Genomic DNA, 22814 nt, shown 5'->3' with positions numbered 1-22814 from the left:
TGAGACATGCAGAATTCCGGGTTTCATGATAATATTTACAAGTGATATACTATGAGAAGCAACTTAGAAATGCACATAGAAAATAGAATTGTTGAAACAAATGTAAGGTCTCTTTCCATGTACATTTTTCATTGATGAATTTCAGTATTTTTATTTTCCAGGTTATTCAGCCGGATTATAAGTAAGAGGTTGCAGCTATCCAAGTCTGTACTCTGCCTCAACTGTTCAAGCATTTACTGCACAGATTTGAAAAGAAAATGTAAATAACATTACAGCAAAACTGCTCACAGCAGTTCATTAAACTCAGTAAACCAACCACCACAACGGTATAAACTAGGACAGGTAATTTTATTGCCCTGCAAAGAGGGGCATGGCTGTAGCACAGCATAACTAATTAAAAGCTTTTCTGAATTATCTGGCCACAATGGAAAAAAAAACGTAACTGTTGGTATTAAGCACTATGTAAGCAACAGGTACATCCATTATCCCAATAGGAATTTTAAGTAAGAACAGTAGTTTCAAGTTTGCGTTCTCCTTCTCTTTAGGATCAGCATTCTTACAGCAGAACCTACTGCACTAGAGGATGGATTAAACCAGAAGTGTATTTTCAGAGGCAATGACAAGATGATGCTACAGATACACGATGATATATGTTTTTAAGCTAAACTTGGTGTTTAACCTAGGAAAATTCCATTCCTTATGCTTCGGGGGGAGGGGGGTAATTCTCCTGGACAGGAACAGCAAAACTATTTCCTCAAGTTGTACACACTACAGATGAAGCACCCACCAGCTGGGCACCAGCTGAGGTAAGGAGATTATCTCTGCTTTGCCTCAATTTGGGGTGCTGACACGGCCCAGCCATCCTGTATCAACCCTGGTCAGCTGTGGTGTGGTTCAAATAATTCCCTTGGAGTAACTAAAGGTGAACTGCTGCCAAGCCACCCCATGAGTGTGGTTTCATTAGCTTGGACCAAAGTAGAGAGAAAATGGGAAGGAAAAGGAAAGGGAAACGTAGAAAGAAAGGAAGAGACAGAGAGTTAAGGAGCAAACGGACAGACTAAACTATTTCTTGCATTCAGCTCCTAGAGTCACCACAGGTACAGTACCAAGTTCTTGGCAGCAGGTGCACACTTGCGAAGGCCTGAGGGAGCTGCGCGGCAGCGGAGGCAGGGCCGAGGCGGTGCGGAGCTGTTGGAGTAGAAGGGCTGTAGGGGACCGTCCAGGCACTGCGGAAGGAGGGGTGGCAGGAGCCGGGGCACGGCCGGTGCGGAGCTGGCGAGGCGGTATGGGCCGTGGGGAGCGGAGCCGTCGGGCCCGCTGCTAACACGTGTCCGCCCACAAGTTGCCGTTCCTCCTCCAGCCTCTGAGGGGCAGAGCGCAGCGCGCACATTGGCCATTCAGTGGAGCTGTTGCAGTGCGTTCAAAATACAGGACGCGGGATTTCCCGCCTTCACAGGAACGGCCCGCCCTCCAGCCCGGCCGTGAGGCAATTTCACACACACACACACACACCATCTGACACTCTAAGAAAACCGTTATCTCACAGCTGTTCCTGCCCAAACATTTTGCAAAAGATATCTTTTGAAGCTGGCTGTTCCTCTGATTCACCTGAAATTGGCTAATGGTTGTAAAAACTCTTGCAGTGCTGGAAAAGGTGATGACAAGAGAAAGGCAGTGACAGAATGACAACACAAAGATAGTAGTAACTTAACAGCCTCCTTTTCTTAGGATTTCCAGCTAAATATGATAACACAATTAACATTTGCCAAGACACTGACATTTAAAGTTATTTTTAGCCTTTAGCTAAAACCAAAAACAAAGATCGTGCCCTCCCCAGAGGGTATTCCCCCATTTCTAAAGCAATGCAATTCCAGCATCTTTGACTCAGTTGGTCACAGCACAGAACTGGCACAAGGCCAAATATCATCCACAGGAAATATCATGATGATTTCTTAAATTTTAAGAGAGTAATACATAAGCAGCGCTCACAGGATTGAAGTGTTTAAATCAAACTGAAAGGGAGGTGTGGATGGAGTGCTTGCACAACCTGTGCTTTCTATCATGCAGCTCTGCCTTCTATTAGGTTGATAACCTGTACAGGATATAGTCTAAAACTGTCACACTGGCTATCTGTATTACTCTGGATACAAGTTTGCCATACAGAACTAGTACAATGCTGAATGCCTCCATATCTATGCATTTATACACACTCATACACTGTGATGGACTGGATTGAATCACATACCAAGACTAATAATTAATGATCATATACATGTACTGTTTAAAAGTTTAGTGAAACAGGGTGGGGTTTTTGTTTTGCTTCTCAACAGAACTTCAAAAGCAGCTTTGAGATGTCAACATCTGGAATATTTTTTAATCGATACATATTAGATTATGAAATATTTTGGATTGATTTAATGCTTTAGAAAACTGTACATGGACTCGAGATAGAAAAGGTGGCAAACAATTGAATGTACAATACTTGTAATTTTCAACAGATGGCACTTTATAGCAAGGAATATAGTGTCGAATTAAAAGATAGCAAAGTCCATTGGATCACTGATATGCCCTCGTTTATGACAGACTTATTTCCTCATATTCCCAAAAGAAGTCTTCTCACAAAACTAGAGAGCTTGACCACTTTTTACCCTGTGATGCTATTTCAACAGGATGGAGGAAATTCTTGTTCCAGTACAGGACTGAGGACCATGTCTTGGTCTGAATCCTCATTCTGCACTCAAAAAAGAAGTTTGATTTTTCAAGTTTACCTATTGTTCAGAAGAAAGAAAATGGGAAGCTTGCCCATTAACCAGGTCTAAGTAACTTATATAGGATCAAGTCAGCAGCCACAATCAACCAGCATTTGCTATGCTAGACTAAAAGAAAAAGGAACACTTCACTTGTAAATCCTGTCAGAGTTTACAGATTAGAGGTTACCACCCAACAGCATCCAGCAGTGTTAAAAGTATTCGTGCCCATATGTGGAAAATGTAGACACACACAGAGTATTTCCAATATTAGGTGACATGCTATTGTGGCCCAGATACTTTGCAGTTAATTTCAAGCCTTACCAATGATTTTGTGTCAGTGAAATCTAATCTGATATTTACCAGGTCTGCTCACAATGAAGAAGTTGTTGTCATATAGCTTTATCCAATCATAAAGCTGTAAAAATTTATGCCTCAATCCATTTCATTAGCAAGAGACTTCCATATATTTGACTCAGGCTGCTTCCAATCTTCTCCCATTAGTCCTTTCAGGTCCAAATCTTTGAAAAATTCCAGGCGATGACTGCAGAGAGAGTAGGAAAAAAAACACTTCTAAGTCAGCACTGGTGACTTAAGTTGCAACTTGAATACTGGGTTCAGTTTTGGGCCCTTCACAAGACAGACCCTGAAGTGCTGGAATGGGTTCAGAGAAGGGTAACAAACCCATGAAGAGTCTACAGAACAAGTCTCAAGAGGAGCAACTGAAGGAACTGGGGTTTAGTCTGGAGAAGAGAGGAGGCTGAGGGAAGACCTTGCTCTACATTAACATGAAAGAAGGTTGGAATGAGGTAGGGGTCAGTCTTTTCTCTAGTAGCAGGTGATGGGACAAGAGAAAGTGATTCCTTGTCTCAATAAAATGCAGCCTCCTCAACAAGAGTAATTAATCTATATTTTCAGGTTTCCTTGGACAGGAATGCAACCAGCATTCCATGTGGCCTTTTTCCAAAATGTGAGTTTCTAGATTAAAAATCCACTTCTGTGTTTCTGAAAATCTTGTACTGGGGAGTACTGTCACGTGTGAAGGTTTTTTTTTTTCCTTAAATAATGGCAAAAAAAGGTAACTTATCTAAAATATACCTTACCTGACTGTCATTGTATGTTGAGGAAGAAGTCTGCATAATAACTATCATGTACTCCAGAGCTAGTTCATTTATACACAATGCCCAGAAGTAGCAGGATTTTATCAAATCATCTCAGCCTCAGTCAAAAGAAAATGAACAGGCCCAAAGCACAATTGTAAAATTAAGATATCCTAGTTTTCCTATTGTTACTGGGCATCGTTTTTTATGATACCTTTTAGTTTAGCTTGCTTCCTCAGATTTTTCCATCATATGGAGCCATCTGTAGAGGTGATGCTACTTACAACAGTGGGGGAGAAGCAAAAGAGATTTACGGGAAATTCTACCTGGTAAAATTAACACTAAATAGCGTTTCAGGAGGTGCTGGAGGCAAGGAAAAAGCAGAACAACCTAGCTATGATTTAGCTGAGAAAGGTGATAAAACAGATGCCAATGGTGTTTAATGCATCGTTTTCTATGCACCTAGGGGATAACATAGAAATCAAGCACTAATTACAGCTCTCTGTCACAGTGCTTTATGCAAAGTGCAGTGCCAATGGATCTGGGGCTAAGCAGTGTAATTTAAGTACAAGCAGCATTCAGTCTGAAAAACAGATTAGCTTTAATTATCCCAAGAATAGCGTAACTATATTACAGAAGAGCTAACTTTATGCTTACAAATCTGGTTTCTGCCCTTCCTGTAGCTCGTGTCGAGGCACAGGATGAAGTGCTTCATAAATTCGCTCTTCTCCTGAGCCATGAATTGCAAATGCATTGAACTTGTTAGTGCACGGTGGAAAGTAATTCCAAGGAAGATGAGCTCTACCTTCCCATTTAGTTTTCATTCTGGTCACCTCAAACTCTAAAGGAAGTGCTTCCTGTAAAAGGAAGAAATAAAAGAGGTAATGTCATCTTTTAATCAGGCAATGATCACCTAAAACAATTAGTTTCTCTGAGCATTACAAATGTACTTGACCACTTACTTTCCATACTCTTCTTCTTCCAGAAAGCAGCAGCACCAAGTGTTGCCCATGGCTGTCAAAAAATGAGCACAATTGTCTTAAAACAATGCCAAGTTGTTAATGTGCTGTTCTGCCACAAGTACCCAGTTTTCATCATACATGCATCATCTTACAAGCATGAGAACTGGAAGTGCAAATTAGCATTTGTGACTTTTTTCAGTGATGTACTTACGGACAAAGTTCAACTTCTAAATACTGTTCAGTTCTGTCACACAGGAAAAATGCTTCTACAACTGAAGAAAAAAAACAACCCAATGACAACCCAGGCTGCCAGCATTTTATGTCAAATGCTTTGTGATACCCTGAGCCCTTCATGTCACACTAGAACAATTTTGTTTTCAGGATCACCTTCTCTGTGCCCAGGAGCAAAGTACACCCACAAAGAGGAAAGTGGGAAATACCGGTAGGAGAGCTGCCTAGATGAGCAAGGAGCTCCTGGACACGCTGTCCCACAAAAAGAAACTCGACAAGGAGTGGAAGAAAGGACAGCTAGAATGGCAGGCATGTAAGGAAGCTGCCCAAGCAGCAAGAGACCTGGTTAGAAAAGCTAAAGTTCAGTTAGAATTAAATCTAGCCAGGGAGATCAAGGGGAACAGTAAAAATTTCCATGGGTATATTAACGGTAAAAAGAAGACTAGTGAGGGTGTGGGCCCCCCTCAGAAAGGAAACAGGTGAACTAGTGACAAGTGATACAGAGAAGGCTGAGGTTCTCAATGACTTCTCTACCTCAGTCTTCACTGGCAAGGGCTCCAGCCGCACTCCCAGAATAATAGAAGATAATGGCAGGCACTGGAAGAAGGAACTGCCCATTGTGAGTGAATATCAGGTTCATGACCATCTGAAGTACTTGAAAGAACTTCTCAAGCCCATGGGACCCAAGGGGATACACCCGTGCAGAAGAATAACTAAGAGGTCATTGGGTACAATCAGGATGGCTTCACCAAGGGCAAATGTGGAGCGCGTCCAGAGAAGGGCCACGAGGATGATTAGAGGGCTGGAGCACCTCTCCTATGAGGACAGTCTGAGAGAGTTGGGACTATTCAGTCTGGAGATGAGAAGGCTCCAAGGAGACCTTCTCATGGCCTTCCAGCATCATAGGGGGGGACCTACAAGACAGCTGGGGAGGGACTTTTTGGGGTGTCAGGTAATAATAGGACTAGGGAGAATGGAAACAAATAGAAATGGGTAGATTCGGATTGGATGTTAGGAAGTTCTTCACCACAAGGGTGGTGAGATACTGGAACGGGTTGCCAAGGGAAGTGGTAGAAGCCCCATCCCTGAAGGTTTTTAAGGCCAGGCTGGATGTGGCTCTGAGCAACCTGATCTAGTGTGAGGGGTCCCTGCCCATGGCAAGGGGGTTGGAACTAGATGGTCCCTTCCAACCCTAACAATTCTATGATTTATGATTTTTGGCCTGTTCCATGCCAGAGCTTGACTAGCTGTGCACTTGTTACTGGCAGCTTCATAGCTATTTGAAATGCTGTGCTACACCTGTAACTTCAAGAGCTTTTATTTTAAAGCTGAACAGTTAGAACTTACCCTCATAGTCCCAAAGTCTACTAAAAGGTTTTCCTGCCTCTCCAAGAGGTGCTGGAGGATCATTGAAGAAGGGAGCATTAACTTCCATTAGCAGTCCTGCACTGTCCAACTTCAGTCCAATTGTTATTGGCTCATGGCTCAGAGGTAAACCATCCCATGTGTGATTAACTGTAAATTCCATTTTCAAATCCTGCATACGTGAAAAAATAAGTATCTCAGAAAGAAGACCTCAGATTTCACTTCCACATTGTTTGCTGGCTCAGGAAAGAGGCACACTTTTATACAAAGTCAATCAAAGTATTTAGACATGAATGATTTTAAAAACAACCATAAACTATTAAGGAAAAGGGCAAAACTTTCAGTAGATTTCATTAGAGGTCTACCCAGTGCTAAGGCTGCTCAATTTACAAGACAGCAGAACCAAGATTTTCCAAATTAATGGCCCTTGTGGAAGTTTTATTACCTTACACTGACTTAGGTAAGCCGGTTAGTAGCATACTTTTCAGTTACAATAAAAATAGCAGCAGACAGCAACGGTGTAAAAGTAAATTAAAATAGCAGGATGAGACCTTCCATTACCTTTTAACAGTTCACCTCCGCCAGTTGTTAATACCCTGTAAAAAGATGCAAGTGCTAAAGGAGACGGTTTTAAAGCAAGTGCTTTCTCAGCCATTGAAAAGCACCGCACGGCCTCCAGCCACGCAGAGCTGGCCACAGCCAGCTGACACGCTCGGACCTCAGCCCCGCACCTCAGAGGCGAAGGCTACTGCTGCATTCCACCCGCAGCACCTCATGTCCCTCCGTATCCCGGGGATTTATACCCTGCACCCCAAACCCCACCGATGCTAGTAACAGGGAGAAAAACCAAACAGGAAATAGTTACACTGGTGCGATTCTTAATTTCTCCAGGACGGGAGAAAACTGGAAACCGAGTACGAGACAACTTTACGGCAGCTCAGAGTTCATTGCCAGACAGCGGCATAAGCTCCCAATGGCTCCTGGTTTCGGTTACCCGCCGCTTCTCTAGCAAGCAGCCACACTTCCTGAAGAGCAACGCACCACGCCAGCACCTATCGCAAGCCCTTGGCTCGTCACAGAAGTTTCACGCGGGTTTTATTTACGCCTCCAGAGCGCCGCAGCTGCGCGATGAAAGGCAGCGCCACACGAAGCACAACGCCCCCTACCTCCCGCCTGCCTCCGCCTCTGCCCCGGCGCCGAGCCGCTGCCGCCACAGCACGCATGCGGCCTCCCGCACGCCGCCCTGCCAGGGGTGGCGCTGTTAAGGGCCGAGCCGGTCGCTAAGGGCGGGGAGAAGTCGCCGCTGCCGTTACAGGGGGCGCGGCGTGGGGCGGGGTAACGGTCGTGGAGACGCGTGGGTGCCGTCAGTGATCGTGGGTCGTCTCCGGGCCGTGGTGGTTGGGGGTGCCTCTGAGGGGAGATCGGGGTTACTGCCCCCCACCCCGACCCCCCAGCGCAGCTTTCCTTAGCGAGAGAAGTGCATACTGGTGACTGTGCTGCCGGCGCTTGGAAGTTGTCGCTTCCGTCTCTTTCCGCGACGGATCTCATCCGCTGCTGAAGGGAAGCTCCGCCAGGCACCCTAGGTGGCGGGTAGCAGACATAACCGGCTTCTCCTCGGGGCTTTGCGGGCTTTGTGTGGGGAGAACTCTGAGCGGTGGTGAGCACTGGAAACGTGACCACTGATCTCGGCTCTGGGAGAGCCAGGTAAGGTCTCTGCGAGCGGTCAGCTTCGGGGCCGCCCCGTCTGTTCCCTCGGCTGGTCGAAGGACGGAGCTGAGGGGCCGAGGCCTGGACGCTGCCTCTCGGCAGCCGGGGGTCAATTTCTGCTGGGGGTAGAAACCCTTTCGATTGTGGTTGGGGCAGCTCTGCTCCTGTTTGCTACCGTGAATATCAGCATCAAAACTACTTTTAAGGTAGTTGAAGACTAATAATGAAAAGCTGTTAATGAGGATAATAATCAAAACCATATGGATTTTGTGATGCCTTTTTTTTCCCTCGAGAAATCACCACAGTTCCTATGTCTGACAGGCAAAAAAAGCTGTCTTGCAGTTGCTCATAAAATTCGTATTATAGATCAAAGTCAGTATTATTAATTATTATGAGTGATTTGTTTTAGTTGGTAATTTTAGTATAAGCTTAACATGCCTGAGTATATTTTAACTGCTTAACAGCAAAATGCTGGCAAAAATTGCATCTGCACAGTCTGCGTTCCTGTAATTAGGAAATGAGTGGCTCAGTTGGTGGTGCGTCAGACCCTTAATGGGAAGGTTGTGAGTTCAAAGCTTGCAGTGGGCAGTAGTGTCCTCCCTACTCTAGTCATGAGGTCTGGGGTGACAGGTTGGACTTGATGATCTTTGAGGTCCCTTCCAACCTTAGGAATACTGAATACTGAATACTGGTGTCCAAAAAATGTTCCTGTCTTAGAGAAACAGTGTTGCAGGAAAACTGCCATAGCAGGACACAATCACAGAGTGCAAAGTCAATTTCAATGGATGCTAAACTTTGTGTGACAGGCTTTGGTGGCCAGAGGTGAAAGACCAGCTCTTGATTCCAAGGACCTTAGACATCGAAAAGCTTCTATCTGAGCCAACAGAATCACCCAGGCTCAGATACCCATGCCTTTATCGAGCTTTGCATGAGTGTTTGTTGTGCTGTGAACAAATAGATTTTCAAGTATTTGTAGTTTGCCTTTTCAACTGTATTTAATTTGTCTGGGTGTAACTTCTTATTCTGTAAATGTTTAGGCTCTAAAGAGAGCTCAGAGTAAATTCGCTGTGAAGTGGTAAGAATTGCCTTTTCTCTCAAGGAGTTCAGTTCTCTCTTTGAAACACTGCATACGTTTTGAAAGGTGTCAGATGACAAATCTGAAGTTTGTATGCCAACGGAGAGCTGAATTATTTAAAGCCTACTGTAAGTCTCATCTATGGGTTGATGTTTCGCTGGTTTCATGAATGTGAAATCAAAGTTCTCAAAATGCTGAATGTCTGTAATAAACATAAAAAGAGATTCTCTAAACACTGTCATATTTAATGTTGTAGAATAAACACTCATGTTAAATGTGTAGTAAAGAAGGTTCTTTGAATGAATTGCTTGTCTCTGACACTGATCAGTTATAAATTGCATATTACCTGAATGTATTTTGAAGTATCAGCAGCCAGTGTTACAGAAAGTAATTCCTCCATTCCATGTGTATAAGATAAGCTACTAAATACACAGAAGTTATATCAGAATGTATTTAATAATTCACGTGTGAAGGTGAGTACATCTGTAAGTGACAGTTGCTCCCCTTTGCACCTTGCCCTGTCATATTTGCACACTGCTATGGCTAGCGAGGGCAGCTACCTTGGCATCCTTTTACTATTGCCTTCTTTCTGTCCCCTCTGTCTTTTTCCTATATCCTCTTTTAGAAGAATACATCAGTAAATATATTTCTGACTGCCAGTCAAGTGTACACTGTGTTGTAGTTGTGATTCTCAAACTTGATATTTTTCAGATCAGAGCCTAGATATGGCACTTGGACAGTATAAAGCAGATGAGGGTTTGAGAGCTACTGCTGAGCAGGTATGTGGATGCAGGGATGAAAGTAGTAAGAATTCTTATGATGAGTTTTTGTGACAAATATGCTTGCATACATAGAGCACATCCCATGTCAGAGTGATCTGGCCCTGATTTTGGTCCATCACACCACTCTGGAGCTGCTTATTATTTTTCCAAGCAGCAATAGCAAAACAGAACTGTCATACCAAGGAATTGTGGTATTTTTGGTGCATTTTCAGAAGCTTGCCAGAAGCAGGAGAACATATCCCTGTAAGAATACTTGATTTCTGTTTTCACTCATGGATTTTTGAACATACACAGTATCCCACATCCTCGCTTTGAGGTTTATAATTACAATAGAGACAGAACAACAGCTTTGGGTCATGTATAAAATTTAAAATGATATGTAGTCATGTGTAAATACTAATGTATAATGTGTGCCATTACAGGAAAATGTCCCTGGTTGTGATGGAATATCAGCATCTAGGATGATGGACCAAAGGTAACTGATTCCAGATAAGCAGGAGTACTTCCAAATAGTCAAAAGAAATTGCCATGTGCTTTTGAAAGTAAATACCAAGGTGACTGTGATCTTACCTGCATATGTTCATATGTTTGAGAACTTGTGAGTGGAGTCTGTAAAAGTGTTCCTGTAGTAGTTGTTTGTAGGTATTATTTTGTGTATTATGTAAATTGAATCTATGACTTTTCCTCCACAATTGAAATAAAGGATGAGAGATGAATGAAGGAAATCTTTAGTCTAAATCTGAAGATAATAAACAAGAGTTCAGGGAAGATTATACTGATCTACATAACAGGTAACTGCTGTCTGTTGAGGTCAGGTGGACAGCACTTCAGCACCTGGTTTAATGGCCATGGTGGTCTTAGTTTGAAGGTTGGACACAATGGTCTTAGAGTTTTTTTCAAACCAAAACAATTCTGTAATGTAATATTTATGGGAACACTTAGTTGACAATCTCCAGCTAAAGTTGCTTATTAGTAAATTCTTTAATAACCACTGTAATTTCTTCTTGCAACAATAAACTCTCCTTTCTTGTTCATTGTAAGACACTTCAGACTAATGCAGATTTTTCAGAGAATCGTTACAGGTTACAAAAATTTTGTGAAGGAAAAACTATACAAGTAGAACTACATTATTTTCCATTGCCTTGTAGGTCATTTTGCTATTGCCTGTGAAAGCAGTAACAAAGACTAGGCTTTAATCATTTGGGATGAAATATATATGTTGTATTCTCATTTGTGGTGTCCCATGTACTAGTCCTGTGCATAGGAAATCTGCTATTAATGATCATACTTTGAAAGCAGCAATTCAATTTGTTCATTTGATTCTGATGAATGTCAAGCTTGGGAATAAAGAAAAGTGACTGTTCTGTTCTCTAAACTAAGAAATCTGTTCTGATAATTAACTGATTTTAAACTATTTCATCATTTACAAAATTTATTCTCAGCATGTTTTTCAACTTTTTAGCTTGTCAGTGCTAATCACAGAGTATGATAAACACTTGGAAGAAATGAGAGAACAGCTGCAGCTTTATGAGGTATGGATATTCCTAACAGTTCAGGCTGCATATTACTGTTTTAGAGTGTTAATGTCTAGGACATTAGTATTTTTAGCAATGGAGTACAAATGTGCCATGCTTGACAAACTCGCTGGGCTGCAGTCTGCCTCACATGGACAGAAGGCTTTCTATCAAAAGTTTGGGAGTTTGGCCAAATTTCAAAGACCTCTGTGTCTTTGGAGAAGCAGTGTTGTGAAATGAAATGTGCATGTCTTACTGCTCTAGATTTTCTCGTGTGGTTGCAGGTTTTTTCCAGGTGACATTCAGAGGAAGCAGCTCTTTCCTTCTTTCCTTGCAGGTATATCTTGGCCATGCAGTCCAGCTCAGTCCTGCAAGTGCAGGTCCACCCAGCCTTCTTCATTCTTAATAGTTCTTCAGATTCAAATAATTCTTTAAATGTTAATTGTCATGGAGGCAGAGGTGAAGGGACACTGTTTTCTTTTCAACCACAGCAAAACGAAACTTTTTTATCCTTCATACCAGTACCAAAAAGCAAAGGGTTATGTTTACAATCTGTGGCATACAGAAAGCAATTTTTACTTGTGATTCACATGCAGAAGTTCTACCCAGTCACTTAATTTGTTTGATCTGCCCATCATAAAGATTCTGCAAACACAGTCCCCAAGTTTGACCCATTTCAGAAGGCTGTATGGAAGCTGTATGGTTTCCGTTAACGAAACAGGCTGTTTGACTCATGCAACTAAAATTCCTTATTGGTTAATTCCTCAACTTTTTCTCAAATGCTTACTGCATAAAAGATGAGAGTTATCCACTGTATTCCTAAAAGAACTTGAGTTACTCAATAATCTGTAAGAGCTTTATGAATTCTGAACGGTAAGTGTAATGCTGATGGTAACTTCTGAATACTTCGCTATAACAGTCCTTAGTACCTACTAAATTTAAGAGGCATCCTGTGACTTTCCTTAAAAAAACAGTGACTTTCAATTACTGTATTATGCTGAATTATCTTTTACAGTGTCAGTCAGAATTAAAATATGAAAGGATTACCAAAACTTGTGTCACTAGATGAATGCTTACTCCTGCATGGTTTTTCTGTTAGGTCCAAATGAGTGAGATGAGACTAAATTTGAACAAGTTGCCAAGGAAAACGAAAGGTAAATAGTTGCACTACCCTGTTACTCCTGCTGCTTGTCTTTATTTCTAAACCTTAAAAAGCTTGCTTTTTTTTTTCCCCTAGGTCATTTTGAAATCTTTTGAACCTCCTTAATAGCTGAAGATTTTATTCTCACAAACTTAATGTTAGAGTTTTAAGTGCCTAATACACCATGTTTAGGAGATGTAACCATGCCTCTAAGAGAACTAGATACTAAATTATTTCAAACTCTCTGTGTTTATAGAATATAACTTAATAGATTTCAATATGACTTTGAAATAAATAGTATGTACAGACTGAAGGTACAGTTGTTAAAATCTATGTTACATTAAGACTTTGCTGAACTTAGTTCTTTGAATTTCAGGCTGCATGCAGAGTTGAAAGAGGGTGTTGAGAAGCAACTGGAAGCTATTCCTTTCATGCCTCTGGGAAATGATATTCCTGCAGATAAAGACATAGTGAAAAACCTTGAAGAACAACTATGGCTGTTGACTCAAGTATGTGAGATGAAATACTTGTAGTATTTTATTTCTTTTGTTATGCTTTGGCAGACTAGGGGAAGGTGTTTTATTTCTTAATTCAGAAATCATTTGTTCCAAGTTCCTTCAAAGTATTTTGAGTCCCTCTTGACTTCCTGTAGCTAAAGAAACAAGTACTTATGCTTCCAACTTAAAGACCTGAAGAAACTTCTTTTCTAGGCTCATATAAGAAGATTGGGTTTTTTTTGCCTGTAATTTTACCTAATTGACTTGACCTTTATATTGAATTTCTGACCAGAAAATTAATGAAGTACTTACCTTCAAGTTTTTGTAGTAGCTTGTCATTTTAATCTAAAACACTGTGATGTGATATGAGGAGGCAAGTATACATCTGCAAAGGTAAGCACATTTTAGTGAGCTTATTGCGGTGATGTATCAATCCTGTTGCATATGGTTAAGCTGAAGATAAACTGACAGCTGAATTTAGGTATTTGAATATTATATATGGTGTAGGACCACAGTAAATACCTGTTAAAATTTCAGCTATGAAAAAAAGTCAGGAAAACGTGCATTTCACTTGCAGGTGGATTTTGAGTTTGTAATCATCTGGTTTTTCTGAATCGATTTGGCATTTTGTCTGCATAGCTGCAGTGTGTGCAGAGAAGTACTGAAAATGGCATTTCTTGAAAACAGAAGTTACGATTTCTTTAGAGAATGATAGATGAAGGTGAATGTGATCTAATGGAATATTCTATACAAACTATTGTTCTGTAACTTAGGAAAAAGAAGGAGCAACAAAGCTCTGTCAGGCGACGTCACAGGAGCGTGATCGACTCCAACAGCAGTACCAGGAATGCATGACTGAAATGCAGATTCACATCGCTGAAAGGCAAAAGCAGAAAGTAATTCTCATTTATATTACTCGTAATTTTGGAATGGTTTTCTGTACTGTAGAGATTCTGGGTCTCTGTGGATCCCCCTGAAGTGGGAGAAGGTGTTCTACCAGTACTGTTAATTATTTTCCATAATGGCCATCTAAAGTTGTGTGGTCTGATGTGGTCACTGATTTATCAGTGAACTGCGGCATGGTGATTGGAAGGGTTCTTCAGGTTCTTTATTTCAAACATAGGGCCAAGAGCTTGGGGAAGGCACCAAGTCTGAGTCAGAAAAATGTGTAAGCCTTTCACATTTTCTTCTATGTTTGAATCCTGAGTTTTCTCTCAAAGATCACCATGGGGTAGTGGGGAAAAATAGTCCATTTCCTGCTGTCATTCAGTAAAGAAGCGTGCGTAAATGGATGAAGATTCAACTTCACCAGTAGTCTCAAAACACTGTCTTGTGTTTAGCAACCTATTTGTCATCTGCTCTTTCTGGGAAAGGCATATTGCATTGCCTGGAACATGCATAAACTTGTTTGAAGATGTTTTCATTTCACTATGAAACTCTCTAATTCCATACTCTTTATGTTGATAATGAATGTAAGAAACTCTGAATTCTCTTTTTAGAATCAACTGGCTCTCTTTCAACAATTGACTCAGCAACTGCGCATAGACAAAGAGAAAATAGAGTTGGTAAGTAAAACCTGCTGAACAGTGACCTAATAAATTACTATTTTTTTCCTATTAAAGTATAAAAGAAGAGCAAAAAGTCCTTCATACATACCTGTTTGAGGATGAAATTGTGCCACTTGGATTTGCAAACTTGCATGGGGACCAGTTAAAAATCAAGTAGTAGCCACATTTTTTCCTGAGCATCAAACATCAGGTCAGGGTGGTTGAGAGGTTAGCTCTTAATATGATGTGAGCTCTGTCTTTAAGAAGTGACTAGTAAGCATAGGCTCCGAATTTTAGTTTGTAGCCAGCGTACTGCAATCACACAACCAAAACTATCTACACAAAGGAAAAAAAAACGTGAATGATGTCCTCTTCTACAGTCTATCGTTGCCACATGTTTATTGATTCCTAGTTTGGCACTGCTGGCTTCAGTGTCTTAGTCTCTAAGATTCAACCTAGGACTTCCAGGTTTGACAAAACATGTTACTAATGTAGAAAAATGAAGGTGAAAGACTCAGTGAAGTTTGTGCTAGAACAACTTCTTATGTGGGCAAGGGGGACTTTACTCTGAGTACTCTGTGATAGTCTTGAAATTAACTGTTACCCCTCAGAATTAGGTATTTCAGAAGCACGAGATGGCCTGAAACAATTCTTAGCAATAGTCAAAAAGGCAGGAAGAATCTCAGCAAGTATTAGGGAAGAAGGAAAAGGAATACATTGTGCTTAATTCCGCAGTACAATAGCATCTTGAATACTGCCTGCAGTTGTCGTCTTCTCTAATATCTCAATGTGAAGTATATGTAAGATGTAGAGAGGCTAGTGGAGCAACAAAAATATGAAATGATTCTCAAATGAAAGGACACTTGAAGGAGAATGACACCTCCAACACTATGGGTGGCATAGAAAAATAATGGACATGCAATTGCTCATTGTTTCTTTCCTGTAAAACAAAGGAATTCTTTCTAGCTGTATGTTGTCTGCTGTGGTACTCAGTCACAAGGTACTAAAGAAGACACCAAACAAGATGGGAGTGTAAATGGTGGGTCTCAGCTAATAGTTTTAATCTCTGAAGTTCTTACACTACCAAACTATGGTGAAAGAGGAGGATAAGGTAGCATCACTGCATTTGCCTTTCTCAAACACTCTAGCTAGAGCTTGGCAGTTGGAGACCAGCCACAGTGTTAAATGGACCTTACTGGCTGGATTTATGGTATTATGTTCTTTAAAAATGTCCTATAACAATTCTGAATGTGGCATTTTCAATACAGTAAACTGCATGCTACAACTCTCTGTATTTTGCAGAGCAATCAAGAGCTTCTGAAAACTGTAGCAGAACAGAATGTGCAACTAGAGCAGCTACGAAAGCAACTGAGGTATAAAGCAGACAATCAAAAAAATGATTGTATTTCTCTTTTATATTTCTTTCTAACCTACTGCTGTACCATGGGCCTTGTTTTTACTGCAAACTTACCTGGTAGTGATAGTCACAATGATTTCAGTTACTGCATGTCCAGTTTGTTAGAAATGTGTGCATCATTAATGTTTGCATAGTTCTAGTTTGGTTCAGCTGTCTTCTGAAACATGCAGCATTTCACCTAATTAGTGATGGATGAGGTCAAACTAAAATTTAATTCCAGTAAATAGTGGATTTGTGGACTGAGAATAAAAAGCAAATGGATTAATTATCAAGCTGTGGTATTTCTTTGTATAGCATTACCTAAAGTTTAAATAAACTCTTTAAAACAAACTTAGGCATTTCTAAGCTTAACATTTATAATGTACCTGATGTTTAGTTTAATTATTACATTTTCCTTTTTGTTACTGTAATTTTCTTTTGATAATGTGATCAAAATAGCTAATATAGAAGGACTGCTACATTTTAGTGGGTCTTTAAAATCAAAAGATAAAACTATCACCCAAAAAATGGTAATGGTAAAACTATTTTCTATTTGCCTCTACACAGTTCAAGATGGCTCTCTTTTATGCAGCTTTTGCAGGTAATGCTGGTATTTAGAGGCCTAGGCTGGCTGAACACATGCTGGTACTGATTTTATCCCTGCAGGAGAGAATGACTGCATCAGACATTCCTTTTCCTCCCTTCCAAAACCATACAAAATATTCCAATAAAGAACAGTTGGTGTCTGCTGTAATGCTCCGTGCTTATCACTGCTAAGATTGAGTGTTAAACAAATTTCAGCATCTGTTTAATGAGCCTAGCTGCACTATTCCTAAATATTACAGTAGCTGTGTCACAGTACCCACACTAAATGATACAGGTTTAGAGTAAATGAACAGATTCACTACTGTTTCAGCTCATAAAACCTATTCAGAGTACAGAGCATATCAGTTAAATTCTTTTAAAATGCTTTGTAAAAGTGAAATCTAATTAGAAAACAAGATTTCTCTATTAAGTGTCTGTGGCCAGTTATAGTTACTGAATCACTTAAAGTTTTTGATTGCTTAGTCCTTGCAAATATTTAATCAGCACATAGCCCTTTTTGTTAGGGTATCTTTCCACAGGACAACAGTTCAATATCTTTGGTACTCCTCTCATAGCAAGAATGAGAAGAAGGGGAAAACCTTTTCTGCCCTAGATAAGCAGCATTATGAAATCTACCTGCCCTTCACAGCTGTGACAGCAAAGTTGTAATGGAGCTGGAGTTTCCCCACTATAACAACTGAAATGTAAATGATAGACTGTTTTCTTTACATAGGCAAGCCAAAATAGATGGGCAGACAGCAATTGCTAAGGTTGATGAAATGACCAAGTTGACAGAGAAGCTTCAAGGCCGATTGAAAAGAAAGGTATTGTGGAGAAAAGAACAATGTCCTGTTGCATTTGACTGCCTAGTCAGTTACCTGAGTGCTGATGTTAAATTAATTGGAAGTTGCTCTATAATTTGGTTTATGTTAGTGTATCATTGTTTTGTTGATCAAAGCTGAGATGATGTCTGGACAATACATACATTCTTTCTAGGAAGAGGATGTGGTATCTGCCCTGCAAAGAGAAACAGCATCTGACAAACGCTTGCAGCAGATGCAGTCAGGCATAAAACAGTTGGAAACAAGGTAAAGATGACTCCTCAGGTGTTAATAACAGGATACATGCATGTGAGAGAAAACATTCCAACTCCTTCAGCCTCTGGAGTCTGTGCTTTTGAGCAGTTCTGTTTTCTCAAAGTACAGGTGTCCTACGCTTGGCTGCTCTCTATTTGTAATTTCTCCTTTTCTGCAGCCTTTCAGCACAGCTTCTGATTTCAGTGTATTTAAAATGATAAAACAGACTACCTGATCTTTTTTGACTGTAAGAGAGGGAAAAAATGAAGCATATGGTTTTTCTTCTAGTGCACAAATTCTAGTTACTCAGTTCTCCTTAGCTTTAGGTAGAATTCTAAAGAAAAACATTCACAATGAAACTTGCAACTATTCATGTAAATTACCTGGTTTTGAGGTGAATACAGATTTTTCTTTCTGTGGTAAATAAGACTTGGTTTCAGGTCTTAGCCAAACCTAATATTTAAGAATGCTGTTAAAGCATGCTTCTTAACAGTAAATGCTAGTTACAAAAGTAGTTTGAATACCTGCTGAGGAGCAGAACTTTAATTCCAGCACGTTATAACCAGTGGCAGATCTAAGACTCAGATTCTTTTGTGTGGATTTCCCTCCCCACCCCCTTCATTTTCCAATGATAGGACACAGCTGAGCCCAGGCATTTTGATCCAAGTATCACCAACATTTGTTGAATTATTAGCATCAGTCAAAGAACCTGATATCTAAGAATTCCTAATTTTATTGTTGAAGTCATTGTGTGACTTTATCTCCTCTTCTCCATCACAGCCTTGTGAGCATGATTAGCAGACTCTTCATTAACTCTAGAAACCAAATACTTAGTGGGGAGCCAACTTTGTGACTGATAGTGCTGCCTCAAGTTGTTGCACAGGTTTTTGTAGCTACCTGTACTTGATTAATTTTACTGGCCAAAGAATTGTGGAAGCCCTTCAGTTTCTTTTAGAATGTCTAAAGAATTAGCTAATATTATTTTGGCTCTACAAAAATAGAGTAGTTGCCTTTCTTTATATGGTTTATTACAAACATTTTAGAAAGTCAAAAGCATGGCTGCTCGAAAAGGCAGCCCAAGGGTTGCCAGAGTGCTCACTATGGATTTGTAGAACCATGCAATTTATTGTACCAGCAGCTTGTGGAAGTATCTGAGGTTTTTTTGGAGGATACTGCTGAGACTTTCTTGCCCTTTCACATGCCTACCGGTACTGACAATCGTAATTAAACATTAAGAATTTCTGAGGTGCTGTAAAATTGCCACCAGTTTTCTTGTTCTAATGGTATAGCTGCAACTTCGTTGCCCACATCCGATAATTCATTCCCTCCACAGAGGAAAACTGTATTCCATCTGGGGCTGTTCTGTTCTGTTTTAATATAGAACATTTTCAGTGATGTATCCCAGGACAGCCACATTCTTCTGAGCTCCATCTGAGATAAGATATCTGAGTTAACTCCTTTAATTCTGTTTTTCTCTGGAAGTTGATGAATATTAAACTCAAGGACTCAGTCCAAATACAAATAGAAGAACAGGAATGCAGTTTTGGCAACTTATGAATAACTATTTCCTATTAGTTTAGTTTGAAAGAATTAGTGTCTGAAGTATCTTATTGTTAAATGAGTAAAATTCTGCTGTCTTGTAGGTTATGTGTTGCTGTTGACAATGCTGAACTGCTGAGAACAGAACGAACAGCCCTGGAGAAAAAAATTGGAGAGCTTCAGGCACGGTGTGCTAATCTAGAAAGGGAGAAGTATGATGCTGTTGCAAAAGTCCAGGATTGCATACAGCTCTTGGAAGAAGCTAACCTACAAAAAAGTGAGGTAAGGTGATGATGAAGATGTTTCTTAGATGCTGGAATACTTTCATCCCTTGGAGTTGTGAAGTGCCTGACAATGGTTTTTTACAGGCATATGTGCGTACATAACCAAGCTGCTTTTATGTCTGTTGTGCCAAAATCAGCAATGTGTAGGACAGTATGAATTTCAAAGACTATGTTGAGTGCCTGGATAAAGGTGATCTAAGTGATAATACTGTACCTGAATTTGAATTTGCAAACATTTTTGACAGTTTCTTATCAAAAAGTTAGAAACTTAGTCTTACCTGTCAAAGAACACTTCTGGAGATGTTTCTTAAGAGCACCTTGACATAACGTTGACAGGTGCTCAATACAATGAATACAATGGTCAGAACAAGAGTTAAAAATTAAGATGCCTTTAAACATAGTGTGGATTTTTTTTAAGTGCAGATTTGATCAGCCTATTTCAGGCAAGAGTTGAGAGATTAGCAAAGTGCAGGAGGAGTCAACAAAGAAAACTAGACATAGAGGGAGGCCATAAACCAAATCTTTATGTACAAATGTGTTATAACTGTCACAGGATGATGTCATAGGTGGGAGTGAGGCTATCATAATAACACTGCTCTTGCAAACATTATAAAGCACACAAAGCTAAGCTTGCAAAAAGATATCAGAAGAATTTTACAAGGGTTTACAAGAATTTAGCTGAATGGGAGCAGTAAAAGACAGTACAAAAATTGAAGTGGCATCTTACTGCCTGAATTTGTCTCAACCATTGGGGTGGGTTTGTGTCTTTCTCCCTTTAGGTTCCTTGTGCCACCAAAGATTTTTTCACCTCACCTATCAAGAACTGTGTATTCTATAACCTTTCCAGACCAGCATCTCCTATTTAACATCAGCAGCATTCTTCCATCCTCTGGAGGAAGGGTTCCTTGCTGCACCTTTTTCTGTAATTCTCACCATTGTAAAGCAAAATGTTCTTGCTGTTCTTGTTTGCCTGTTGGGTCTTGGTGTCAGCTACTTCAAAGTGAATATCAGGGAAAAAGGTTTTTTGAACAGTGACTATGTGTGATTTCTCTCTGTGCTAGATATCATCACCACTAGAATATTATCAGCAGTATTTCAAGTTTGTGTTGTTTTTTTTTCTAGGCACTCTTTAGGGAGAAACAAAAGGAAGAGGAAATAGAAAAAATGAAAGATGAAATGTCTCAACTTGTAGAAGATACTGCTGCAGGAATTAGAAAGGCAGTAAGTTACATTGTTCAGAAGGAATGGGAAGATGTTTTTGTTTTCCTCTGTGTGAAAAGCTATTGATGGTGCAGAGATCCTGAGCAGTTTTCTTATAAGTGTTTTGATCATAAAGGTAGCAAGACAGTCTGCTGACAGTACTGAACTCTTCAGCTTTGTTGCCCAGACATATTCTTCTGAACAAAACTATATTCTTAACTGTCTCAAGAACCAAAAGTGTTCATATCTGTGCAGACATAGCTATACAGTAGGCTGCACTGTGGAGACATAAAAAGTGGCACTTCATTTTCAGAGATACTGTTCACTGACACATCAACAGACTGAGTTGTATTGATATCAAGGTATTTGGTTTATGATACATGTCCTTACCTTGGAAGTTGTTGTTGAAAGCTTATAGTGTGCATTCAGATTACAGGGACTTGTTGGAAGCTATACTGACAGGTTTTTCGCATTGCAGTAGTTATAAATATTCACCTCTTTGGGCAAGTGAGACTCTTCTATTAAGTACAGGTAACAGCCCAAAGACCCAGTATCACAAACCAGAGTTTGCTAGAGAAATTACTAAAAAACCCACATCAAAAGTAAAATTTTAAACTATGAGTTGTCATGTTTCTCCAGGTATTAATACAGCTTTTGTTATCTGATCTAAAAATACCTGTTACACAAAGTGCAAATATCTTGCACCCAATAGTCAGCAGGTTTCCTGATATTTTTACTGTTCTTTTTGTAAGGCCTTGTCAAATTAGTAGTGATTGATAAACATTCTTGTGCATTTCTGCAGTAAGACTTGTCAGTTATTGCAGTCCCAGGTATTTTCATACTTGTGTAAATGCATCACATACAGACTCTATATTCAAAAGAAACAGGATGGGCAAACAGTGCAGGGGATGTTTTCTTTAGGTTTTCTTTGTTTCTGATCACAGGTAGACTCTGCAAAGAAGCAATACAATGTTCAGACTTCTCGACTAATAGAAGAACTTTCAGCTCTTCAGATGGTATGGTGTTGACTGATGCAAGCGGGTTTGACAGCAAAACATTTGAGAGGTCTAGCTTTTGTTGGTCAAGTAAATTACTAAATTCAGGTTAAAGTTAACTAACATATGATCAACAGGTAATTGCCCAGGACTCTCTCTGCATCCAGCATATCTCCAAACATGAATGCAACATCCAGTGACTTTCACATTACTTGACAAAAGTGACTGCTGCAGAGGTGTCAAGATTTGCTATGAAAATTCATTTTCAATGTAAAGATTTGCCTTATGTTTGTACAGTCATATCTTATTTTTACTGAGAACTGACTTGGTTCTGCATGAAATAATACAGTTCTGCCAATCAACCCATTTCTTTGTGTAAGTTTATTCCTTGAGTTACTTATATTATTACCATGGTTCATAAATGTTTTGACAGTGAAAGCTGAAATACTGCATTTATATATCTGGATATAGAATAGAATAGAATAGACCAGACCATGTTGGAAGAGACCTTCAAGATCATTGCATCCAACCTATCACCCAACCCACCTAATCAACTAAACCATGCAACCAAGCACCCCATCAAGTCTCCTCCTGAACACCTCCAATGATGGTGACTCCACCACCTCCCCGGGCAGCCCATTCCAATGGGCAATCACTCTCTGTGTAGAACTTCCTCCTAACCTCCAGCCTAAACCTCCCCTGGCACAGCCTAAGACTGTGTCCTCTTGTTCTAGAGCAATGTCCTCTTGTTCTGTAGCAATGAAAGCTGATAAAGTATGGTAGGAGGAAGTCTGTAGTTCACAATCATCCTATTCTTGAATGAACCAGGAACTTGTAACAAATTGTGAGACCAAAAGAGCTGGGTGTGTATGCACTTATTTATGGGTTCAGATTATTGAAAGGTTTCATTTTATGGTTCTCAGTCTCTCTAGTGAATGGGACTGGTCATGTAGGAAAAACAATGAGCAGGTAAATACAGTCAAATGCATAGGTGCCAGCATCAAGAATTACATGTACAGTGGCTGGTATTTGGCTTTGGCTCTTCTTTCAATTTTTATTTCAAGTTCTTTT

The 22814-nt window shown here is 40.1% G+C and overlaps 2 protein-coding genes across 5 annotated transcripts in view; one reads left to right on the top strand and one right to left on the bottom strand.

Annotated features, from left to right (window-relative positions):
* Window positions 1–329: 329 nt before the first annotated feature.
* Window positions 330–7520, bottom strand: CUNH4orf33 (chromosome unknown C4orf33 homolog). Of its 4 annotated transcripts, none has more exons than XM_068167571.1 (7): window positions 7271–7519; window positions 6967–7001; window positions 6388–6577; window positions 5021–5081; window positions 4810–4861; window positions 4505–4704; window positions 330–3291 (listed from the first exon to the last, which is right to left on the bottom strand). In XM_068167571.1, exons 3-7 carry the CDS (start codon window positions 6566–6568, stop codon window positions 3183–3185), a joined length of 603 nt encoding a protein of 200 aa, XP_068023672.1. In that variant the 5' UTR covers window positions 6569–6577; window positions 6967–7001; window positions 7271–7519; the 3' UTR covers window positions 330–3182. The 4 variants fall into 4 exon arrangements, with proteins under 4 accessions (XP_068023672.1, XP_068023673.1, XP_068023675.1 ...); XM_068167572.1 differs by having other exon boundaries at window positions 7400–7519; XM_068167574.1 differs by lacking the exon at window positions 6967–7001 and having other exon boundaries at window positions 7271–7520.
* A 212-nt stretch (window positions 7521–7732) lies between these two features.
* The window catches only part of SCLT1 (sodium channel and clathrin linker 1), a 28365-nt gene continuing 13283 nt past the window's right edge, over window positions 7733–22814 (top strand). Inside the window, 15 exon segments of the mRNA XM_068167599.1 lie at window positions 7733–8109; window positions 9899–9966; window positions 10392–10444; window positions 11432–11501; window positions 12583–12601; window positions 12604–12637; window positions 13001–13133; window positions 13895–14017; window positions 14621–14686; window positions 15971–16041; window positions 17383–17473; window positions 17646–17737; window positions 19369–19546; window positions 20671–20769; window positions 21693–21764. Of these exon segments, the coding sequence (XP_068023700.1) occupies window positions 9913–9966; window positions 10392–10444; window positions 11432–11501; window positions 12583–12601; window positions 12604–12637; window positions 13001–13133; window positions 13895–14017; window positions 14621–14686; window positions 15971–16041; window positions 17383–17473; window positions 17646–17737; window positions 19369–19546; window positions 20671–20769; window positions 21693–21764 (1155 nt within the window). The 5' untranslated portion in view covers window positions 7733–8109; window positions 9899–9912.

This window comes from Melanerpes formicivorus, unplaced genomic scaffold, assembly GCF_026170545.1.
Source record: "Melanerpes formicivorus ecotype bairdi unplaced genomic scaffold, bMelFor1.0.p_v2 SCAF_120, whole genome shotgun sequence".
Classification (NCBI taxonomy): Eukaryota; Metazoa; Chordata; class Aves; order Piciformes; family Picidae; genus Melanerpes; species Melanerpes formicivorus.
The sequence above is the reverse complement of the archived record's forward strand: the minus strand, read 5'-3'. Positions and strand labels throughout refer to the sequence as shown.

What these genes read in the sequence shown, in the direction of transcription:
- CUNH4orf33 (XM_068167570.1), bottom strand. Translation starts at nt 6,583, where the DNA reads ATGCAGGATTTGAAAATGGAATTTACAGTTAATCACACATGGGATGGT. An exon ending in TAGACTTTGGGACTATGAGG is followed by an intron (nt 5,082 to 6,387) that starts GTAAGTTCTAAC and finishes TTTTTTCTTCAG; the next exon opens with TTGTAGAAGCATTTTTCCTG. An exon ending in GAAGGGCAGAAACCAGATTT is followed by an intron (nt 3,292 to 4,504) that starts GTAAGCATAAAG and finishes CTCTCTCTGCAG; the next exon opens with TCATCGCCTGGAATTTTTCA.